The following is a 26,139-nucleotide window of genomic DNA, read 5'->3' as shown; positions in this document are numbered from 1 at the left end:
ATATATATATAATTTATCAAATAAACCAAAAAAGTTCTTATGATCCTCGATATACTATTTTTCATCGAACTTGATATATTTTTGAAGTAAGTTTTTCAATTGTTTATTCGATTCGAAAATGTTTGACGAATGTTTTTACTTATGGATTTTCAATTCAATATCATTTATATATAATATTTATCTACTATTTCTTGTATTTGTGTTCTTCGATGCAATAAGCAAATTAAGTGAGTAAATACCATAAATACAAATACAATTCATTGATATCACTAGTGGATGTTTCTATAGCAACACAAACTTCCAAAGTTATTAGGTGAATTTTAGGAAATTAGAACTGAAATTATTGAAAAAAATTGAAATAATTATTCAACATGGGGTCAAATCCATCTGATATACTGCTTTTGGCACAAATGCTAAAACCTGAGGATGAAAATTCTACGGATAGCGAAGACGATTTACCAGCACCGGGGAAACAAAAACTTGGTATAATAATTGACATATATTAAAATAATATTTACATAATATTCATTTTTTAATCTAAATATTTAATTCCTGATTATGCCTTATAGTACATTTTAATCACCAGAAATTCCACAAATATAAATAAAAGTTCGGAAATTCTTATCACAATTTTTGTTTCAAGAGCTTCTTATCGATTCAAGGGCAAAATTATGCATTTGGGATATTTTGGAATAAAAATACCATTTTTTATGAGATTGAATATAATTTAATTAATTTAATCATTATGTTATTTACATAAGGTCCTGGTAATATATGTCCAAAAAAGCCTAAACCAATTATAAGACCTACTGACAAGAATGCTGTGAAGGGTGAAGGTAAATCTTGTGAAGAAATTAGGGAATATGAAGACCAATTATTGACTGTTGAAGACGAAAGTTCTTTTGGAGACAAAGCAACACCTGAATATAATATTGTGTATAAACAGGCAGTGACTAGCGAGGATGTATTTTTACAGGTAATATAACTATAGTTATTCCAAAGTTTTTTAAAAAAAATATTGCAAGAAAATTTGCAGCAAGAAATAATATAATTAAAAAAGCAACAAAATTCAAATTTTCCATTATAATTCATTAATTGTAATTTTGTTATTTCATCTGTATATGATTTTTTTTTTTCTTTTCTAGATGACTTGTAAGACTCCAGCAACTTCAAGCTGCGAAGACATGATTCTGACCATCAATTTACCAGGAGAGACTTCAGACAGTGTCGATTTAACTTTAACAAAAACTCATTGTATAGTCGATGCTAGAAAATTTCGACTTAATATGCCTCTACCTCATGAATGTGATCCTGATTTGTGTAAAGCTCAATTTGTTTCGGATCTCGAACAACTCAAATTAACAATACGTATGATTAGGGAATTTGACTTTGTTAATTTTTAAACTATGAATTAATTGAAGTAATACAATTGATAAAATAAAATTAAAATCATTTTTAATTATTGGTTTTAGTTTTTATACATAATGTATAATTATAAATTTGTTAGTTCTGAAGCAGTCATGCCCAAGTTGTAATATTTCTGAGAATCGAATTAGATATGTAAAAATTAAGTATCAATCAGAATTGCACTATTTTAAATCATAATTAAAACCTTTGGTATATTTTTTGAAGTACGAACTTTTTTTAATACGTGTTAAAATTGTAAAATTTATAACTTAATCAATTTATGAATTGAATAAATTCTGCGCAGAAATTCTCCAAAATGTGGGTGAAATCATGGAAGATGAAATATTGAAATTGGCAAAAGCATATTGCTCTGATACCGGTTTATATGAGAAAAACGTGGAAAAGCGGCAAACCTTTCTAATAAATAATAGGCAAAACAAATTAACTAAGTAAGATAAGAACAGAAATAATAATAGTGATGATCAAAAGATCATTCAATTGTATTAGGTTTAGCCAGCCTAATTAGCCCAGAAAATAAGGCCCACTATGATTAAAATTGTAAATGGACCCTTTTGATAAAAGTGATTGAAATTTTGACAAAAGCAAGACAAAGTTATAAAAGCTTTATCCACTTATCAATGAGCGCTAAAATGCTTAAAAATCAAAAACTAAGGCCTATATGAAACAATGCGTTATGAATGGGAAAATTTCCGAATGAAGTTTCTAGAGTTAAAATTGCATCTCAAATTAATAATTTTGAACTTTCATTTTCAACTTTAAGAAAATTAGCAAAAAATACTATAAAGAACTGTTTGATCGCCTGGCACAAGTGCTAATATCGTACTAAAAATAAGTTAAATATGAGGAAAATGGGGGTTGCAAAATCTTATTAATAAAAACAAACCAAAAGTTTGGAAATGATATAAGAAATGAAGAAATAAATAAATATTTTTTATGTATATTTTTACATAATATTGCTTATTAAATTACAGTCTGATAATTGAGTACTTGTGGAATTAAATTGGTAAAATAATTAAAGGGGCGCAACAAAAACAATCTATTTAGGAGGAGTCCATTAATCATGTGAGGATTTTAGGGGGGAGAGTTTGACAAAAAATCACATAATATTACGTGAGGGCGGGAGGTGTATAGTAAGATATCACGTATATTTAATTTTTATTTGATTTTTTTTTTTAAATTCAAACATTTTTAAAAAAATCCTAAATTTTACATTTTTTTCTTATAACTAAAAATACACGAGAGAGGAGGGGGAATTTTAAGTATTACTAAGTGGGAGGGAGTCAAAAAATACCTAAAACTTGATCACGTGATTATTGGACGCCCTCTTATAAAAACTGAAGGGGGGAGAGATGACGTGCTAGAATGTTGGGAACCACTGGGTTAGTGCATTTATAAAAATAACATGTTTTATAACTGCTATATCTATAATTGTAAAATACAAAATTGTGGGTAAAGTATTATACAATTATGAATTGCCGTATTGTGGCGAGCATAGCACATTTAGTAGCGTGTTCGGGATCTTTGGACCGAATCCTGTCACTGAATTTGAAATTAAATAAAATTGTATTTGTTAAGTAGAAATTAAATAAAACTAAAGAAAAATAGGAATTACAGAATTCGAATAGCTGGATTGTATTAGGAGTAAGAAGGAAAACATTAAAATTTGCTGAAAGAAGAATGAAGATGCTGAAAGTAAGAATGAATTTGCTAAAAGAAGAATGAAGTAAAAAATGGAATGAAGATAGAAGTTGAATAGAATTAGAAATTTGAAAAAAGCAAAAATTGAAAAAAATAAAAAGGAAAATTAGGAAGAATATTATAAGATTGAAAAATTAGAATTTAAATAAAAAAAATGTTGTAAGTGGCTAAATGCTCAGAGTAAACGCGGCCGAATACAATTAAAATAAAAAAAAAAATTGTACAGGTGACATGTCTACAATTGTAAAATGCAAAATTAAGTGTAAAGTTATTACACAATAATGAATTATCATTTACAAGTTAGTTTTTTTGTGTGCGTAACCTTCAGTAAACGAGTTTAGCTCGCATTTGGTTCGATTCTCCTTTTCCGATTTTCCGGAATTCTTCGCCAATCGAATCGATCTATACTACTACTACTCTTAAGAAGTAACTTACCGGCCGCGTGGTGTGGCGGTGCGGTGTAGGCGATGCGTTTGTTCTCATTGTTATCTCGGCCGGTTACTCGATCATTATCACAGTCTGAGTCTCAGGCCCAGTCGGCCCTCATCCGTGGCCAGTGCAACACCTTAAAAAAATATTAAAAAAATCTTTGTTATCATCCTATTATTTATTCCACGGTCCGGTAACAGTTGATAGTTTAGATAGATATTTATTAGAACGGTTTGAAATTTTATTCGTTTGTGACAAAATTGTTATCTATTGACGAGTGTACGGTTTTGCTAAAATTTTCTGTGATTCAAAAACACTTAAGACAAGTGATGACTGTGTATTGATAAGGATTTTGAAATCAAAATAACTACACGTGCATTAAGAGGTAGGATATCTTATTTGTCAACATGTTTTTATTACATATCATAATAGAATAATAATAAATAAAAATAAAAACAAAATATTCAGAATGTTAAAAAAATTTAAAGTTTCAGAAAATTTTAAAAAAAGGTTACTGAAAAAAAATTATATTATATATGTACAATTTTCGTCAATTATTTTTAATATATCATCAGATGGTTTTAGAAAGTTTTAAGAAAAGGTTACTGAACAAAAAATATATTATATATGTACAGTTTTCGTTAATTATTTTTAATATATCATTTGCAATAATAAAAATAAACACAGAACTTTATTGCACACTTATCTTATTAAAAATAGCACTATTATTGAATTATATAATAAACTAAAATGCATTGAAATTTATTTATTATTTCAATATATGGTACTGAAAATAATTTACGATACATTAAATAGTCTATATAATAAAATAATCTATATAATACACAATTTTTCATATCAGATTTTCACATTTCGATCGTTTATTGTTAATAATTTCTACATGCATTTGATAATTCTATAAAAATCTATCAAACTAAACTAAAATTATGTGAAAACATGCACTTAAATTTATAGTATATTAACAAGATATTTATTTGAAAGTATTAAATTTGAATTCAATTATTTAAGTATTTTATTTGATATGAGTATCATGATGATTATCATAATTTTAAGTTTTTAATGGTAAATTTAGATTTTTAATTTTTAATACTTATGATCCTTTTTATTTTTATTTATGTTAAATACATTACACTTATGTTATATACATTTATACCTTTTTTCATCTAGGTTATAAATTATTTTTTTTTTCTATATAATGATTTGGTTAATTTATTATTGATTTGTTGCCTAACAAAGTTAAGCGATTGTTAAATTTTGGGCTGCTTAACTAATTTTAGTTTATTTATTTGTTTCACTAGAAAAATAGTAATAATAAAATGAATAACATAAAGGTTTTGGATAATAAAATAATTAATAGAGCCGACCATTGGGTTATCATCTAAAAAGCTACGTAGTTTAGAAAAATCTTCATAGAATCTTATAGGACTTCATAGAATCTTATAGGAATTGCTGTCCAAAAATAATTTATCACAAAATATTTTTTCATATATTATTATTTTCATATCTTGTTGTTTATTTATAATATTATTTTAAAATACTATTTTGTTGATTTTCTCCTATAATTCTGATAAGTTTAGTTTAGTAAAAGATATGTAATTTTATATTTTCTACATGAGTGATATAAATCATGCAATTCTTATTTAGTTCTGTCCAGAATACTTTTTCAAGGCTTGTATTAATATCATTTGAGATTTTGATTTAAAGTTTATCTTCTAATTTATGTAATTTTGAGCTACTTTCTAATTTAATACTCAGTATTAGCGTTGCATAATATTTACTTCAGATCTAATATTAGTATTGCAAATAAAACACTGCACTCGCTAATTAAATTTATGAATTTTGCAGACACAATTTTTGAACCGTTTATTTGAACTATCAGCTCATAGTATCTTCCAAGTTTGCAAAAAAATATAAAAAATAAACGTAAATAAATTTTTGAGTAAAAATTTTGTTGGAGAAGTTTCAAAAAAACAAAAATTATATTTTTATAAAATTAATATAAGTAAAATTAATATATATTAGTAAAAGATATTTTATTTTTAATTTTCTTCATTTTTATAATATCAGTTTGCTAATTTAATTAAATGGAGAGGAAGATCAACAACCAAGTCAATAAATCAATCAGCATCGAGATATTGCACTTTTGATAAGAAAATACTTGGAACTAAAGATTTTGTTGCAGGATATGAAAATATGTATATTATAGTGTTTGATTTTTTATATTAATACATCATAAAAAATTGCAATAAATTTTGTTATAACATCAAATCAAATATGGATTGTACTAAATAATTTTATTCTATCATATTTCTATATACATACATATATATTGAATGAATTATATATTTCTATAATATTATTAAAGAGAGACAATATATTTCATACACCATTTAAAAATATTAAATAGAAATTAATTAAATTATTTCCTAGAATACATTACTGTTTAATGTTACCAAAAGTTTAGATCTATTTGATCTGTTATATTGATAAATGATTTTTTAATTGACTCACAAATTTGCTACTTGCTTTAATCAATAAACTTGACATATTTTCAATAGGTTCTTCTTAGCCCATTGACACATTTAACTGTTTGAACAATTGAAGAGTTGTTGTACTTTGCACTTCTGTAAACTAAAATTTTGAAGTAGATCTACAAAGTAGGGATATATAATGTAGTAGGCAAAGGAAAATGATATGTAATAATTACTATACACTTTTGGAAACAAAATAAACAATCAAATAATTTTTAAATGAAAATTGCTTTGTCAGTATCAAGTTTCAATTACCATTCTACGCTCGAGCAATTTTCAACCCATCTTTTCCGCGCCTAATTGAATTCGACAATAGGATGCACTCTGCTAAATCTTCGTATTTCAATCAAATCAATTCCAAATAAATCTCTTCAATAAATTCTCATTGTCATTGTCTTTTTTTCTACATAAATCTGTCAAATGACTCACAACAACGGGAAGAATACAGGCATTATACGAGGATTCCTCAAGCATAAAAATAATTTAAAAATCTTCTCTTGTCTCGACTGATCGATCGAAGAAATCGCCCGGCAGCAAATAATAATAATACAGTGTAATGAAGGTCACAGTTGAATGTTCTTTAAATTCGGTCCATTGGTTACAAATCAGTCAAATCGACCGATCATGTTGGCATTGCTCCAGGGTTCGATATTGATATTAGAAAATATTTTATTTGTTTCGAATTTATAAGTGCACCGGTGCCGAAATATAAATTACCTGGGTAAATTGAAGATTTATTGAAATGCTATAAATTATTCTTAGAATAGTGCTGTTTTTGATAATAAATTCAGCGATTTGTAATTGGCACTGGAAATTATGGTAGTTCGTATTCTGTATCCAAGGGGTACTAATAGAAATGTCTCGTTTTGTCTGTGTTCTGAAGAAATTTTTCTACATTGGGTTAGTAGTCAAAAAATGCGTTTAAAAACATTTGTGATAATTATCTGATAGTTCTTCAAATAAAATTATGCGAAATTTGAAACAATAGTGGTTTACTATAAAGTTACTTGAATGCCTCTCACCTCTTGAATTACATTGCTTCAATATTCTTATAATATGATTTAAATTACTATAAAATTATAATAATTATATATGAAAATTTTTTGCAGTGAAATTTATTCAAAAATGACATAATTTCACACAAGCAAAGTAACAAACCATAATATTTAATTGATTTTGAGATAATATAATTTTAATTTGTTTGATGAAGGTATAAACATTTTTGGTTTGTTTGTTTGTTTGAAAAGATTCATTTATTCAATAATATATTACATAAAAAATGTGAGTAATTAGGATTTTGTATATCTATCTTATGATAATAATGCAATTCATTAATAAATAATCATTTGAAACAATATTGATAATACATATTAAATAAATTAAATAAATAATGAAAAAAAACAAAGACCATATTACAATGCTAAGTATTTTTGGTAATTGTGCTTGATATCGATTTTAGTGTGTCGTTTGCAAAATTACATAATTTTTACGTTTTAATTTTTTATTCATTTTTTTATCATGAAACTATACATTTTTTATTTCTAATTATTTTACTATCCTGATTGAATGCCCCAAAGTTTGATGGAATTTGCCAACACACTTTAGTACATTAAAAAAAAAACAGGGCCTCTCAAAATATACTAATTCAAAAATTTTAGTTCAACGTTTAACAAGAAGTCCAAATTCTTAAAATTTTGGAATAATTGTGCCATTATTTTTCACTGTGGTCTTAGAAATGTTATTTACAGCTATTTATACAAAGTTAAATTAAATAAATTTAATAAAAATTAACCACAATAACCAAAAAATTGTCACAGTTTTACTAAAGCTCTAGTATGCACCTGAAAGCTCAAAACTTTCAAACTACATGGAATAAACTTTATTTCTACCTTTTTCAACTTTTAACTTTAAAACTTGGGGTATTTGTACCATTATTTTTACTGTGGTCCTAGAAATGTTATTTACGGTTGCGGATTCAGAGTTTAATTGAATATAATGAATAAAAATTAACCACAATTATAGAAAAAAATTCAATTTTGGTAAAGCTCTAGATTGCACTTAAAAGCTCATCATATTCCGAACTATATGGAATAATTTTATTTCTAACTTTGTTTATAATAGTTACAAAAATCACCCCATTTTGGCCTGACGTTGAGTTCTGAGATACATCTACCATATATGTATACTAGTTGACCCGACAAACGATGTCCTGTGCCCACGTCTACAATTCATGTTCCAGATTTTTAAATATCCTATCCAATACTTTTTGAAATTCTATTTAATATTTTGCTTTTGATTATGTGATGTATTTTTGATTATAGCATAACGTACGTATAGTATTGGAAAATGCAGGTTTTTAAACAGTATAAGAAATTTAGAAAGAATTATTATAGTATCACGTTGGATTTTTTCCACTCAAAATAATTGTTTCCGTAATAATTAGAAAAGTTCTATTAAAAATATGATAAATCACATAGAGATATGCCAACCATTGGGTTGCCAGCTAAAACGATACGTAGTTTAGGAAAATCTTCACAGGATCTTATAGGACTCTAATATTCTAATTGCTGTCTAAAAATAAATAATCAGATATAAGAATATCAAAAAATATTCTTTTCTCATATATTTATTTTCATATCCTGGTAATTATTTAAAATTAATTTTTTGTATACCTACCATAATATAGAATATCACTTTAAAATATTGTTTGATTGATTTTCTCTTATATTTTTCATATTTTTAATTGAAAAAAGGAGCATTCAGTTAGATATTATTATTTTTTTAACAATTTACATTATAATTTTTATAATCTCACTCAACATTTAAGTTCAAATTTTAAGTGAGTTGACATTTTGACAATGAATTTTTTTCTAATTTTTCTACATTTTTTCCGTGATTTCTGTATTTATTCAGTTGAAAACCACTATTATATATGCATTCACATACTCTAAAATGATTTATCAAAATTCGAATAGTCGTTTAGAAACAGTTTAGTGACAACACACATATAGTGAATTTACATATACTATATATATATATATATATATATATATATATAAATCATAACCATTATGATAGATATGAATTAGTCCGGAACAACTATAACTATACTAGAGTGACGTCAATCTGGATCTTACATCTTACATCTGACTTAAGTAGTTCGGCGCAAATAATTTTCAACATTTTCATTTAATCGCCATCAATTCTGCACTGAGAAAATTCTATTTTCAGATTTCAAAACATGCAGTGTACTAGTTAAGAGTCATTATTGTGGAGTTTTCATTTAAACTTTTCTCCGACGTTTTATCGCTCCAAATCTAGGTTGCGGTGGAGTGACTGTAAACATTGCAATTAGTTGGAAAGCCGGAGGAAAAAGGAAAATTTATCATATTTTAATGAAAATGTAACCACCATATCATGATGGTTTTTAGGATATTATCTAACTTCTGAGCTGTTTTGGCTTTTTGTTACAAATAAGCAATTCATTGACTGCATTAATAAATATACTAGTCTTCAATTAATTGTTTAATTTATATACATTTTTGCAAAAATATTTTCCTATTTTCTTTTATCCTAATACTTCATAATTATTTGTATGGAATATTTATGAATATTGCTGTATAATCAGACAAGAGGTGTAATAATTAATTTTTATTTTTAATTTTTTTAATGAAAATATGTATAATTAAAGACATAAAAAGATGGCCTAATAATTATTGCATGAATCAAACTAATTGGTTGGTTTTTATTGGAGAATTATTTTTTTCATTGAAGAATTATATTTACTAATAATATAATTATTATGAATACATGAACATGATATATAGATTCAAACATAGGTATAATAATTTTGTTTTAGTTTATTATTAGAGATAAAAATAGTTGGTCTAATAGTTATTGCAAGATGCAAGCTAGTTCAGTTCTTAAAATTTTGAAACAAATATATTTAAATACATAAGTATGAATATCGATGATATTATTATTAAACAATGAAAAAATTATTTAGGACTCATTTAAGGGTATATAATAGTTACTTCAAGTTTATTATATAATTGTTCATTACTGTTACAAAAAGTTACTTATTTAGCAGTTGTAACAAATATAGTAATAAAAAAAAATCAAGTTTAAGTTAGAAGATACAATAATTTTCCTAATAATTATTTAAACTGGTTGATTTGTCATACCGTGATATTCCTGTTAAAAGAATGACAGAATCGTCATAGAGATTTCGACAACAAATTTTATGGTATCTTGAATGATTTGTATATTTACTATTTTATTAACTTTGTTTAACTATACTTGAGAAATTGATAAAGATTCGCTAGTTTTTTTCAAAGAAAAACCAACTTATCAGAGACAAGTCTACCTAAATATCATCAGATTTAATGCATTGGTAAATTAATATTGTTTTTGCAAAGATTTAGGTTAGGCATTCTGTTGTTTGTAAATATTTGCTAAATATTGAGCCAAATATAATTATTTATGAATATAAATATTTTTATATCCCACTATTTTGCACGTGATATACATAAAATTGAATGAGTCGCTGAAAAATAGATTATTTTATGCAATTGTTTACATATTTAATTTATTGCGATTAAAATCTTATTTTCATGGTATTAAGATATATTTATTAACTTATAGAATATCGTGATTAAATAAATTCAATTGTTCATAAATAATTGTTTCAGAATGAGTAAAATATTACTCTACTTGTCTTATTATCGCCTCATGCAATATATGATTTTAAATTTTCAATTAAATGAATATTAGAAAAATATTGTTTTATTTATAATAAATTATGAAATTTATGTGATTTTGTAGAATTTTCTCTATAAACTTTTACACTTTTTAAAAACCACTGTAATTTTAATAATTTTAGGAATTCCATTTAACACTCAAGAATAATATAGTAGTACAGCATTTATAATAAGAGAGACTATTATAGTTCTCTCAGTATAATTCTTATATTTAATATATATATATATATATATATATATATATATATGAGTACTATCAAATTGAGCTTTTTTGAATGTTAATTAAAAATGATGATACTAAAATTTTTCAAAATTTCTTCAAATTGAAATAAAAAATGATAAAGTACATGTCGATGAGTTGGTAGATTTCTCGTAATTATTACTTATGTCTTCCAGAAAATTTAAGGTTGATCTGATTAGTATATAAAAAATAGATATATTTATTGGTTTTGGTTTCTCAATCCAAGTCGGTATATATAGTTATTAAAACTTCACAATATCACAAGGAAATGTCAAGATGAGACAGTTTTGACAGTCGTCATGAATCAGTTTTGTTTGTGGAGGCCAAGGTCAAAATTCGTGAAACATTTGAGACATTTCGCAATTCTGCGGATAAGTTTTTATTGATCTAAACTATGAATCAATCATATATAAGTACTTCACTTGTCACTTGAAAAAGTCCTAGTAATAATATATTTTTTATATTCATTGTCGAATTTGGTACCATTAGAAGTAGAAATACCATTAGAGCTATAATAGGTTGTGTGATTGTTTCTATAATATAGAGTAATATATAGTAAGTTTCATTCTGGTGTATCTATAGTTCTATACTTTAGAATGTATAACAAATAACACAATACATACAAATGATGAAAAATAATTTATTAAATAATAATTATATTTTAAAGTCAATTATGTATATCAATTTGCAACTAATTTATTGATTGCCGGTGTCTATAACATTTAATATTTTATTTTTTTTATTTTTACAGGTATTCCAGTAAAAATGCATTTAGTGTAATAGTTTTTAATTATTTGTGAAAAATGTGGAAGTGTAATACAATAATCATAATTTTGGTGGTGGTCATATGCACTTGTGAGGCTTGGCGATATGATAGAAGTAAGTGAAATAAAATTTTACAAGTAAATACTAATTAGCAAATTCATAATTAATTATTATTATACAGTTAGATAACAAATTTTATATATTATTCAAAAATATATAACCAAATATTATTATTATTATAATGCTACTATTAAGAATTTTAATTTAATAAGTATCCTTATATTATACATGTTATAAAGCATTCTCTTTATTCTCTAATCCTCTTATAAAAATATACAAATATATGTTACAAAAAAAATTATCTCTATGAATGATTATAATGAATCTTCAATTTTTTCAGAACCAAAGGTTTACGGTGACAAAATACCTTTACGAGGCCTAACTCCTCGTTTTAGAGCTTTACAAAAGAAAATAGTCCTTTATCATAATTTCTTTAGGACGAAAGTTGATCCTCGGCCTGCAAACATGCTTAGGATGGTAAGGATAATACTTTATTTTTTATTGTATAATAGATTTGCTATTTAGGAAATTTCATTTTGAATTTTTTTTACCATGAATTCAAAATGGTTTAGCAAGACATAATATTTGTATTTCTAGTCTAGAATGATTTGTACTTTTCCAAATTTATTTATAGTGTATTTAATATCCAAGTGTATATAACAGTTTTCACTACATTTTAGTAAATTTTATCTAGTTTTTACTAGTGTAAACATATTATAATGTCCGGAATGAAAATAAAAAGTTATTTGAAGAAATATAAAAAATGTACTAGATCCCTTGATTATCTGTATATACCAAAGTGTGCATTTCAACTGCAAATTATTCAAAATTTTAATATCCAAGTACATATAACAGTTTTTACCAGATTTTAGTAAATTTTATCTAATGTTTGCTAATGTATAGAATTTGGATTTTAATATCCGAGAAGAAAATTAAAAGTTATTTGAAGAAAAGTAAAAAATTGTGCCAATTTATGTAAAATGGAGCTTTTTCATAAGTTCAAAAAATTTCAATATAACAAGTCAAATAAGACTATGGACATTAAAATTGAAATAACAAACTTTTTAACATATTTTTTTTAACTAATTTGTATCATGCTTATTGAAATCCTAATTAAAATTCAATAATTAATTTATCTATTAGTATATTACTTATCCGGTATCTATTAATGTATTACTTAATTTATCAATCATTATAATTAGTCGAATGCAATTAACATTTTCTGGCTTCGTTCCAGTTTCTAAGATTGATTTCAATTTATTTTTTGAAAATCTCTCGATTTGAATCGACCGCCTATTTGTTGTCTGAAGCAAAGGAGTATCGACTCCAGTTAGTTAAATATATAATAATTCATGTTAATAAAACAGTCACTGTGTACCATTACCATTCTCTTTCTATTTATATATGTAATATATATCTGTCAAAAATAAAGAAATAGATAAGCCATAAAGCTTTATTGCACCTTGTAGGTGTTATTTAAAACCCACTCGGTGCGGCATGTACGTACTAATGATGTTTGACAGGTGTTGGAAACCCATTGTAATTGAAATATATGGATAAAAATTACCAATACATATTTATAGACACTAGTATTTTTAATTTTAATAAAAATGGTAGTATGTCTGTTTGTGTGTGTAACAATAAATGCAATAGGCGTTAAAAGTTCTTAGGTTCAACCCCGGACAGGTTTACGCATATTTTTATTGAAACCAAGTAGTAAGAGTTGGCCATCCCGAAGATTTTTCAGGTCAAATTTTTATGAGCATATCAAAATAGACAAAATCCTAAATTTTCATCCTCTTACCACAAATCCCTATTTTTTAAAAATTATTATAGAAATTATATATCATTTTTTATCTCGATTTTTGTCAGTGAACGTTTTTGACTGAGTTGTGATTGAAATTTTTTGAGCTTATGAAAAAACTCCATTTTACATAAAAAAAATAATTTTATCAAGGTCGAACTCTCACTTTTTTTGATATATTGGATCAATTTCCTTTTTTTTTAATTCGTGTTTGGAAAATACATGCTGCAACTTTCAATTTGTACAGAATAATAATTGTAATTGAAAATGGCTAATGTACAATATTAATAAAAAAAACTCAATTTTTACTATCCGACCATTTCAATCCCAGCATTTTGGATTCCAAATACCATATTGATTATTTTTCATTCAAAATTGATTTTTTTGGAAAAGTAAAAAAATTAGCTTAGCATATATATATATATATATATATATATATATATGTATATATATGTATATATATATATATATATATTCCTCGCTCATTTCGTTACGGTACGGGAAGTTCCAGTAATTTGCCTTAAGGCGCGATGCTATACACCACTAGTTTCAAATTTATATAATCTCCAAATATAATAAATAAAATTTTATTACAGTATTAAAGTAGTCACGTTGCTATAACTTTATAAAATATTTTCTCTACTTTGATGTGGATAATTATATACTTTAATAAAAAAGAGTAACGTGCAATTTGTGGTAAATTCTCCTCTCACCAGTCATTCCAACTACTTAAAATATCGACTCTAGTTCGCATGCCAAACAATTCAATTTATTTTAATTTGACTTCATTACCTACTTACGAATTTATCTAAACAAACTGTTACAAGTAGAAAAAACCATTGCGCCATAAAATGCGCCATTAAGCAACAAAACTGCAATGTAACAATTTGTCCAAAGAATTGGATAAAAGCCAAAATGTATTGAATTTGCTAATTTTGAAATGCACGTATACTACAAATAAATAAAACAGACGTATAACATATGTGCTACACGTGCTCCAGAATGTAATTTCGATCGGATCACAATCAAATCCTTTGATGAGACGCAGAGATAGAAAACAAATAGTAAAGGAAGTTTACTATATGAAATAAAACAAAGGAAACATACAGATCCACAGTAAAATATTTTGAAAAATAATTTATTACTTCATATATTCTAAACATCTTAAAATCTGGGTATTCATAAAGGCGACACTACATACTAATAACTAGTAGACAACTGCAAAATATTTTTTTAATTTTATTTATTTAAAATAAATAAAAATTTAAGATTGATTAGAAATCCGAACAGATAATTATCATACTTAAATTTTATTCTTACATTTAGAAAATATAAATTGTCAATATCAAAAATTATTATGGTAAATCAATATCCATGCAGTAATAGCAATTAGTTGTAGTTGTAATAAAAATGTATATAATTTAGTTAATTTATTTAATACATATTCTACGTGATTTTATTGTTTTTCCTCTACTAATAAATCTTATTAACTTCCCGTAGGGTAAGTTATAGTAATCGTCCAAAAATCGAAATCAAAATTTTTTACATTTCTCGACGTTTTGAAGGTTTCTGAGTATTTTGGCATACCTCAGAAAAAATGGATGTGTGTGTGTGTGTGTGTGTGTGTGTGTGTGTGTGTGTTTTGTATGTCCGCTTTTTTTCGTCCACGTTTTCGGGCGCACGGATCAACCGATTTGAATGGTTTAAAAAACATTCGATTCCTATTGATAGGGAGATGTGCTGATTAGTTTTTGGCAAAGGCAGGTCCAGCCGTTACGGAGATATAGAGCAAAGAGTGCAGAAAATAGAAAGCGAGTTTTTGAGGGAACGGATCAACCGATTTGAATGGTTTAAAAAACATTCGATTTCTATTGATAGGGAGATGTGCTGGTTAGTTTTTGGCAAAGGTAGGCCCAGCGGTTCCGGAAATACAGAGCTAAATGTTAAAAAAATGGCAGTTTTTGAGAGAAATAAGTGTCCGATTTAAATTACTCAAAGAACTTTCTGCTTGTTTCAACAAAATAATTGATTTTGGAAAAAAAAATTTTTGTTTCTAATTTTTTTTTCAAAAATTTTTTTTTTGTAATTTTGGATTAAAAATTCAAAAAATCACCCAAGCTAAGCACAGTCTGAGCGCCACTCTGGTACAAATGTTTACCCAAGTGCGTTTAGACTGTTTATGTACTGGGGCACTTTTTCAATTTTGTGAAAATTATTGAAAAATGTGAAATTGCCGCCAAGCTAAGCACAGTATAAGTGAAAATGTCGCACAGAATTATTTGCAAATGCGTTTAGGCTGTGACTATGCGGGAGCACTTTTTCAATTTTGTGGAATTTTTTTTTTTTTTTGAAATTTGATTCGAAATGAAATGACGATTGTTAATGTTCTGGAGATGATAAATTGATTTATTTATAATTAACTTTCCGTAGGGTAAGTTATAGTAATCGCACAAAAATCGAAAATGAAAATTTTTATATATCTGTTCGTTTCAAAGGTTTCTGAATATATTGGCATACCTTAGAGAAAATTGATGTATGTGTGTGTATGTGTGTGTGATACAAATTTTCGTCGACGATTTCGGGAACCGGGATGAAGCAATTTGAATAATTCAAAAAACATTCGATTCGTATTGATAAGGAGACGTGCTGATTAGTTTTTGTCAAAGGCACGTCCGTTCCGAAGATATGGGGCAAAAAGGGCTAAAAACGGTAACTCAGTTTTTAAGAGAACGGAGCGTCCGATTTGTATAATTCAAAAACATTTTACTTGCATTATCAAGATGAAGATTTGATCAAATTTTCATGAAAATAGGTCTAGCGGTTTCGGAGATCTAGTAAAATAAGTAAAAAAAAAATAATATTTGGCGGTCAACAATAATCATTAGACATTAGACATATGCACACCAAATTATCAGATATTTTATAGAGATTTTAACAATAAGTATAAGTTTTGTTAACATTCCTATGGGTTCCGTACCAATGTTTATTCGTTAGACGGCGACGCGGCGCTTACGCGCTTCGATATTTAGTCTCTATGCATTAAAGCAGTACGATTGCTTTGAAAAAAAGTTCAGAATTTCCAAAATATTTCAAAATAAATTTTTCAACAAAATGTTAGTTTTTGTCAAAAATTTATATAGTTCCTCAAAAATCTATTTTTTTTCAGAGTAAATTTTTTTAAAAAATGTTAATCTTTTCAAAAAAAAAATAATTTTTGGTACGGGAAGTTCCAGCAATTTGCCTTAAGGCACGATGCCATGCGCACCACTAGTTTATCCTTCTCATTTATTTATCTATCAGAATTTTATAGAGCAAGGAAGGAAATAATAAAATAAATAGTAAATGTGTCTTCTTGAAACAACACTCAAAATTATGTAGATTAAGTAATCAAAAAGTTTATTTGACAAGATATAATAAAATTTGCTAATGTTATTTATATTTGTATTTCAATGCCAGACCTATAATTAAATATATAGTTAAAAATAAACATTTGCTTTAATACTATAGTGGCTTAGTGCAATCATGCTATAAATCTATTTTATTTAAAATTGAGTTAATTATAGATGGAGTGATGTAAATGTAATTATAAATAGTAACATGAATTTTTAACTATTTATAATGAAATAAAAAAAGAACTAGTGGGGTGTATAGCATCGTGCCTTAAGGCAAATTGCTGGAACTTCCCGTACCGTAACGAAATGTTCGAGAAATACTGAATGTTTTCAAATAGATTATTGTAACGTTGTCTAATATTTATAAGAATTATATAAACTTGTTTAAAGTATGTTAGAACTTAGTCAGAATTAAAATTAAAAACTGAATTTTCGATATACAAAAAAACTATAAAAAAAGAAAATGATACAATTTTTTTTCCAAAATCAATTATGTTGTTAAAACAAGCTGAAAGTTCTTTGAATCATTTAAATTGGACGCTTAGTTCTTTCAAAAACTGCCATTTTTTGCACATTTAGCTCTGTATCTTCGAAATGGCTGGGCCTGCCATTGCCAAAAACTAATAATCACTTCTCTCAATCATTACTAATTGATTATTTTTTGGATCATTTAAATCGGATACTCCGTTCTCTCAAAAGCTCGATTTGTATTTTCTGCACTTTTTGCTCCGTATCTCCGTAATGGCTGGACCTACCTTTGCCAAAAACTAATCAGCACATTTACCTATCAATAGGAATCGAATGTTATTTGAACCATTCAAATCGGTTGATCCGTGCGCCCGAAAACATTTTTTTATAAATTTAATAACATATTAAATACTAGTATTTTTTAAAAATTATCTATTATTTTATTATACAGACATGGCACAAAGGAGCAGCTCGAGCAGCCCAACGATGGGCAGATCGATGTCTACTTTTAACCCACGATGACGCAATGGGTCGCTGGGACGAAGACTTCGGAAGTTGTGGCCAAAATATATTTGTTTCTTCACAACAAGTACCATGGTAAGTGTATTATAATCTAACATCTATATTAAAAAAATAGAAATTGTTACAAACTTGCGCAAATCTCTTAAAAAAATACAAAATTTGTCGTCACTAATGTTTGCGTATGAATAGGCTAGAGAGAACATGATAGTCATTTGTTTTAGGGCAGGTTTATATTTATAGTTGCGAGTTTTATAGAAAAATGCAATTTACAAATATCACATATATTAAATATATTTTCTATATATAATTTTTTATCATCCTTTGCAATTAAAATTATGATTCATCTTATCTCGTACCTATAATTGACATCTTATCTTGGCTTGCTGACCGAGCAAGTCGCAGTTTCAATTGTTTACTTGAGTAAAGTCAACGACATCTTCGACAACAACAATGGTCAATTCTTGAGAATCGAGATGAACTTGTTCAGCATCTCTTGGTGATCGTTTAAAGGATGAAATTATAATAACGTATATGTATGCGGAAATTTGTTTTTATTGTATCATTGTTGCATGAAGTAAATTGTTGAATAAATTATCACTTGGTCGAATTTCTAAAAAAATTTTGATTGCTTTGGTTTAATTAACTAAATTATATACATGATTATTGATTTACCACAATTTGTTTTTTGATATTGACAATTTATATTTTTACAACGTAAAAATAAAATTTATGTATGATATATCAAAAATATAAAATTAAAAACATTTACTACAGTTGTCTGCTTAGTTGCTAATATGTAGTGTCGCCTTATTGAATAGCTAGATTTTAAGATTTTTAGAATATTTAAAGTAACAATTTTATTTTTCGAAATATTTTACTTTGAATCTGTATATTTCCTTTGTTTTATTTTATATAGTAAACTTCGTTTACTATTTGTTATCTATCTCTGGGTCTCATAAAAAAAAATGTTTTTATTGTATTATTGCTAGATGTGCGAGATGAAGTGGATTGTTAAACAAAATTTATCAAAAAATGTTAATTATTTTGGTTATTTTTCTTGGTTTTTAATTGATATATCTTCAATTTCGATTCAATTTCGATTCAAATATTTTTTATCATTTTATACTCATTATTAAATTTTAAGGATATGTTTAGGTTGGCTCTCGGTAAGTTATTATATATATTTAAGTTTGATAGACATTTTAAACATCTCTTAGGGTAAGTTCTTGTAATGCAAATCGAAATTAGAAATTTTTGCATATCTTCACGTTTCAGAGGTTTCTGAATATTTTGGCATACCTTAGAAAAAATGGATCTGTGTCTGTGTGTGTTTGTTTATTGTATGGATACAATTTTTCGTCCACGATTTCCTGCGCACGAATCAACAGACTTCAATGGTTAAAAAAACATTTGATTCCTATTGATAGGGAGATTTGCTGATTAGTTTTTGGCGAAGGCAGGTCCAGCCGTTTCGGAAATACGGAGCAAGGAGTGCAGAAAATAGAAATCAAGTTTTTGAGAGAACAGAGCATTCAACTTGAATGATCTGAAGAATATTCAATTTGTAATGATTGGGAGAAGAGGCGATTAGTTTTTGGCAATGATAGGGCTAGCCGTTTCGGAAATACAAAGCTAAATGCGCAAAAAATGGCAGTTTTTGAGAGAACTAGGCATTCGATTTGAATGATTCAAAAAACTTTCTGCTTGTGTTGACGAAACGATTGGATAAAGAATTTTTTATCTTTTATTTTTTAATTTTTTAATTTTCAAAACATATTTATTTTTACTAAATTTTGTTAGCCTTAAGTACTTGTCTTAAGGCACGATGCCATACACCACTTGTTTATTTTATTTTATTATTGATGGCATCGCATAGATAAGTTTTATTCCACGCTTCAAATATCAAAAACCTCCGATTCAGATCAATAAAAGCCAATTGAAACAAATAATTCATTTTGACAAGATCGAAACTGCAGATATCACCTACTCCGACTTGAAAATAGCAATAAATAACAGTTAGAATAATTATCGGGTTAGTTCTAATTACTACAGAATGATTGAACCAAACCGCTTGTGTAGTACAAAAGTGCGTTATATAATCTGTAACTAACATTATTAATTACTTGGGCTCATCTTGTGGCTTGGAACGTATCTTTTGCCATTATTCAATAAGATATTTCATATTTCTCCATTGACCTCTGTATAATATCGCAATCACTTAAACGATGCACCGACGGAATAGTCTGAGAGCTGGGGTAAAATTGTAAAATAGAAATTGAAAACAGTGGGGGATACTGGGTACTTTTGTGTTTAGTGACAGTCTTCATAACAGCTAAACTATACTGATTTTGAGAAAGAGTTTGAGGGGTGAAATATGAAGTATGTTTTTTTGAACAAGTTTACATTATGCTTTCAGTCAGCCTTATGTTGACATGATCTGTAGACAGCTTTACTTTTAAGGAGCCAAAAGTAAGGTGCTAAATTATGAATAGTCACCAAAATGTTAGCACTCTTTTTTTGCACTTTTATACTAATTTATTTTCATATTACCACTGGCTCTTTCTCTAAGTTTTAAATCGCCATCAATCATAATGCACAGATGATGGGCCTGATTGCGAGTCTGTTCCATTTCTCATTCGATCCAATACTTGCAAATGAAGGCAATTGATCTATTCTATATATCACATGTGCTACTTCTGGCAGATTGCTACAATTGTAGATTCTTTAATTTCATAACCATATAGTATATAGTACTTAAAAAGTAGCATCGGTATCTATGTCACTTCAATTCGTCTATTAATTTTTACTTCAGATATAATACAAAAATAGGTTAGGGCAGAGGATGATGAATATCATGCTGAATATCTTTGGAAAAAAGTTGGAGTAGACACAAAAACTGTTTCATTTCGATAGATATTTTGGAAAACAACTACCATAATAATTGTTTGGATTAAAGTTGAAAAACGTTTTTCGCTTTCGCGCAACTTTCAGATCACATTCCAATTTTTTTAGTTTTCTACCAAATAGTTATAAGTTTTTTATGACAATACCCATAAATCTCAATTCTATAACGTTGTCAAGAAAAACAATATCAATTTGTAAGGACTTTCAACCAAAAATAACATTTTGGTCTGTGACTTGAAAGTCAGACAATTCATTTGTACCAAAATAATTGTGTAAACAGAGTATTTTATTTCTCATTTGCATATACAGGCTTTTATTATTTTAATTTCCTATATTTTTAATTAAGGAAGATAATTTTTGGAGAAAAGGAGTAAGTTTTGAATTTTGCATAAAAAAGATATAAAAACTGAAATAGACACAAAATCTGTTACCATTTTGATAGATATTTTGCAAAACAACTACCATAATAATTGTTTGGGTCAAAGTCTTCACAGGGTTAACCTTTTTGGGCTCGCGTTACTTTCAGAATGCATTCCAAAATGTTTAGTTTTTTACCAATTTTTTTGTGAGATGACCCATAAATCTCAAGCCAAGATAAACAATATCAATATTTAGAACCTTTGCTGAGGTTAGTTAACCTAAAATTACATTTTCATACACAGAAGTGCAAAAATTATAGGCATCTGTGACTTGAAAGTCTTACAATTTATTTGTACCAAAAAATTGGTTTAAACAAAATATTTTATTTCTCATTTGCATATACAGGCTTATATTATTGTTAATTTTCTATATTTTTAATTAAGGCTTATAATTACTTATCTTTTCAATTTTCCTTGTTTTTTTTTTGGATTTAAAACAAAAAATCAGCCCATAGAGGGTTATGTTAAAACATCTTATTTAATTTATAGTTAAAAATCTACGACTTCTTGTTTGACACAATTTTTTAAACAATTATTTTAAGGAAAAACTTCATTAGGCATATGTTATTAAAGTTTGCAATATATCCAGATTGTACTTACATTTAATTTTATTTTATTATTACGATGTGTGAATATATCGAGCATTCCTTGCATTCCATTAGAAAATATTAAATCATTTAATCTGCCTTTGCCTTGAAAAAAAAAACTATGATACAAGGACTTATTTGAGTATGATGATTCAGTTTTAGTTGAATGAACCAGAACTTAGTTAAACTATTGATTTGTCAAAAGAAAAAAAAATGTTGGTGTACAAAATGTAAATTGTAGATAATTATTGTAATAAACTTGTGATCAATATGATTACATATCTGGATAAAAATAATGGAAAATATTTATCATAAAAATTTGCATGATGCTTATTGAATACCTGTGTAACTTGTATTTTATTATACGTACTATTTTACAGTTGTTACAATTTTACATAATTTATTTCATTTTTTTTAACTTTAGAAACAAAACTTAAGTCATAAACCACATTTGACATGGACATACACCAAAACATCATTAATATACAGGTAACTGCTGTCTCTTCAAACTTTAAAAACGATTCATCAACTGGACTGATGTAAGATTTTTTTTGACTTTGTTTGATATCCAGGCTACACAAACTTATTAGTTGATTTTTTTTTTATTCATTATCAAGTCACAATTCAGAAATAAATAATAAAATCGAACAGATAAAAATTTGTGTTTCGTAAAATCACCTTGCATTTGCCTTGCTTTTCTCACTGGTTCAGTTATATTGATTTTATTACTGAAATCTCTGTTATTTCTTTTACTTGTATTAATTTCTTATTATTAAAATACATTATCTAAGGAACTTCGGGTCAATATTTATTTCAATTTCCATCAGTGTTCCAGATTTGCATACCACTTATAACTTAAAAAGTACCTACATTCTTCTATGACTATCTCATAAGTCTCATAAGAAATATGCTAAGTGGACACTTGTTATCCCACAATATGTAAATTAATCACTACTGAGAGACCAGATGTCTTTTGTATATTAATTTTATTTATGCATTACTATTATCATATCAATATAACTAGTTTTAGATTAATTAATTACCGATTATTCTAAACAAAAACTGTCAATATTAATAATGGAGAGATGTGAGGTGATAAGATTGATCAGTAATTGAGTTATTTGGATTATTGCTTTTTAATATACATAAACACAAACACACATGATATTTATAAATACAATATTTAATATTGATTATGATACTAAAATTTATGTAATATGATTTACAAGAACACAGAGCTTTTAGCCAATTATTGATGATAGTGTAGTGATTCTTATTAGAATCCTACAAATAATTACATTCTCATTAGAATCTTTCAACTAATTTGGTATTGCATAAATATATTATATTACGCGTTTTAACATATACAATTTAATATTCACTATTGAAATATATGATTTATTTCACTTTTATTACATTTATTCTACTTATAAAGTTTATTCTACTTTTACACCTTCAACTTGGTACATGAATGATGTATTTTAGCATACATTTTTATAATTTTTTTTATTGATTAAAATCACTAATAACCTTAACATTATATTTCCAATCTGGTGCCCTCGTTTAAAATAGCAGTTGACTTTTAAATGATTTGCAATTTTAGTAATTAATCCAACTATTGCAATGACCTAATATAAATGGTGCTTGAATTATTACTTTCAAATGGAATAAATGTTTTTGGTGCCTCAGGATAGTAACATTAATATTAAATAATAAATTATAATGTGATTGTTGATATATATATATATATATATATATATATATATAGTTGAGAAACAACAAATTCTAATGGCATTTATCAGAAACTATTAGTAAAGTTTTCTAGTAAAACTTTAGGATTGTTCTCTATGTTCTCATGATTTAGATATTTATTTTTTGTTGAAAGACGTAGAAAAATGTTTAGTTTTTAAATAAGACATAAATGTTATTTATAGCTCAATTTGATACTTGTTTGATAATTTAAAAAAAATCGTGGGTTAATTTATTCTTTAGTATATAAGTCTGTCAGCATAAAATTCAAATAAATAAATGTTAAAATAGTTTTGATCATAGCTAAACAATTCTAGAAAAAAAATTAAGTGATTATTTTGATCCAATTAGGAGGTAAAAAATGTCTAATAAATTTATGACCCAGATTTGAATTCAAATTCCACTTATTTAATAAATATCACTTATTGATTTCTTCGATATTTTTCAAGAAGAATACATAACAATTTAATATATTCGATTGCTAATTATATATCAATACATTTTATTTTGAACTATAATTCACACACTTATAAAATTATTAATCAAAATGATATCAAATTAATTAGAGCATTTCCATAAATAATTAAGTAGTTTTAATTAAAATTCAATACTATGTAATTATACGATGATTTTATTAGACATCGACCTATATTTTTTACACTTTTTTTGTTTATTTATATAAAATCATGCCATACTCAATCTAATTTAGAGCTAATTTCTCCAACTATAAAAAAAAATATTGTTTGAAATTGATCCCCAATTTTCTAATAGAATTTCTAATAATCAAAGTTGTATTTCTAATAATTAAATAAATCATAGGAAATCACTCCTTGTTTCAAAAAAAAAAAAAAAATATGACATACATGCAAAAAGTGCATATTACACAATAAAAAACTTCCTGTAATTTCTCTTATTATAAAAAATAATAATTTTATATTAATATTGATAATATTATATATATTTTCTTGATGTTAGAAGCAGTTACAGATGTAGAATTTTGTTGGCTTTTGTTGAAATACTCTATCAATATATTTTTTAACTATTTAAGAATAATATTTTGATTAATTTTTTTTGCAGGTTCTTTGCAATGAAGACATGGTTCTTGGAAAAAAATAATTTCACCTATGGTTCCTCTGGAAATAAATTAGAAGTCATTGGACATTACACACAACTCGTATGGGATTCCACTCACAAAGTGGGTTGTGGATTTGCAAAATGCTTTAGAGGAGGACCAAAGGATAAACCATACTACAATTACGTTTGCAACTACTGTCCAATGTAAATATCAAAAATAAAAAAAAACAATATAATAATGCAAACAATAATACGTTTTATAATTTTCATTTATCTTTTTTAGTGGGAATGCCAAAGATCGTTTAGAAAGACCCTACAAACGTGGTGAATTTTGTGCATCTTGTCCAGGCCAGTGTCGTGTCAAAAAACTCTGCACAAATAGTTGCCCATATGCAGATTTGTGGATAAACTGCCGAGAACTGCATGCGACTTGGGCAAATTGGCTTTGTAATACGGAGACACCTCAGGGTAGGGATCGAAGGCACAACTGCAGGGCGACTTGCACATGCAAAGGAAAAATTTATTGAAGGAATTAAAAAATTGAGATTGAATGATTTATGCTGGTTGAATGATTGTTTTTAAAGGTAATAAAAAATTGCCTGCAAGAGGTAGAGGAGTGATTCGCAAAAAATATGGATCATTATATTGATTGTGTGGACAGCATTTAGGGAGTATAGATTTAAAAATCAAATAAAATGAAAACATTTTTTTTGATACTCTGGAAGTACTTGTTGAAACATTTTATCTTGGTCATCTAAGTTTTCCAAATTTTCATGAAACAATTATAAATTTATTTTATATTTCAATTAACCAACATTGTTGCAGACTATGATACATTTTTAGAGAACTACTTTTAGTTTTAAAGCCAACAGTTAATATTTTTATATTTATAATTCATTAGTCACAAACTGACTAAAAAGAGTAATCTTTTATTTTTTTCTAATTTTATTTAAAAACTTATAATGCAGTTTATTTTATATGGCAGTTTTAATTTAATTTAGCTAAATTATTTCAATGGATAACGATTTTCATTACAAAAACTTGTTTGGATCTCAATCGCTAAAATACATATATATTTTGTAATTAGTTCATAAATTGATCATTACAATAAATTTTAAATATGTTCTTCCCAATTTGTTTTAGTATTAAGCCATGACAGAGATTTTAAAAATCGTGCCATTATTTTCGATGAAATATTTTGTTTATCGTAATAAATAATATATTATAGTATTTAATAGTTATTAATAATATCATCATATAGAAATATGATTTTGAGCACCAGCCATA

The 26,139-nt window shown here is 26.4% G+C and overlaps 1 protein-coding gene across 1 annotated transcript; it reads left to right on the top strand.

Moving 5' to 3' along the window:
* Positions 1–3,659: 3,659 nt before the first annotated feature.
* On the top strand, positions 3,660–25,716 carry LOC113372218 (cysteine-rich secretory protein 2-like). Its single transcript, XM_026612542.1, has 6 exons — positions 3,660–3,940; positions 11,860–11,987; positions 12,274–12,410; positions 18,049–18,194; positions 24,856–25,056; positions 25,136–25,716. Exons 2-6 carry the CDS (start codon positions 11,912–11,914, stop codon positions 25,377–25,379), a joined length of 804 nt encoding a protein of 267 aa, XP_026468327.1. The 5' UTR covers positions 3,660–3,940; positions 11,860–11,911; the 3' UTR covers positions 25,380–25,716.
* Positions 25,717–26,139: the final 423 nt, after the last annotated feature.

This window comes from Ctenocephalides felis, unplaced genomic scaffold, assembly GCF_003426905.1.
Source record: "Ctenocephalides felis isolate EL2017-DRISC unplaced genomic scaffold, ASM342690v1 CF-g0.4_SCAFFOLD_01604, whole genome shotgun sequence".
In the NCBI taxonomy this organism is placed as follows: Eukaryota; Metazoa; Arthropoda; class Insecta; order Siphonaptera; family Pulicidae; genus Ctenocephalides; species Ctenocephalides felis.
The sequence above is the reverse complement of the archived record's forward strand: the minus strand, read 5'-3'. Positions and strand labels throughout refer to the sequence as shown.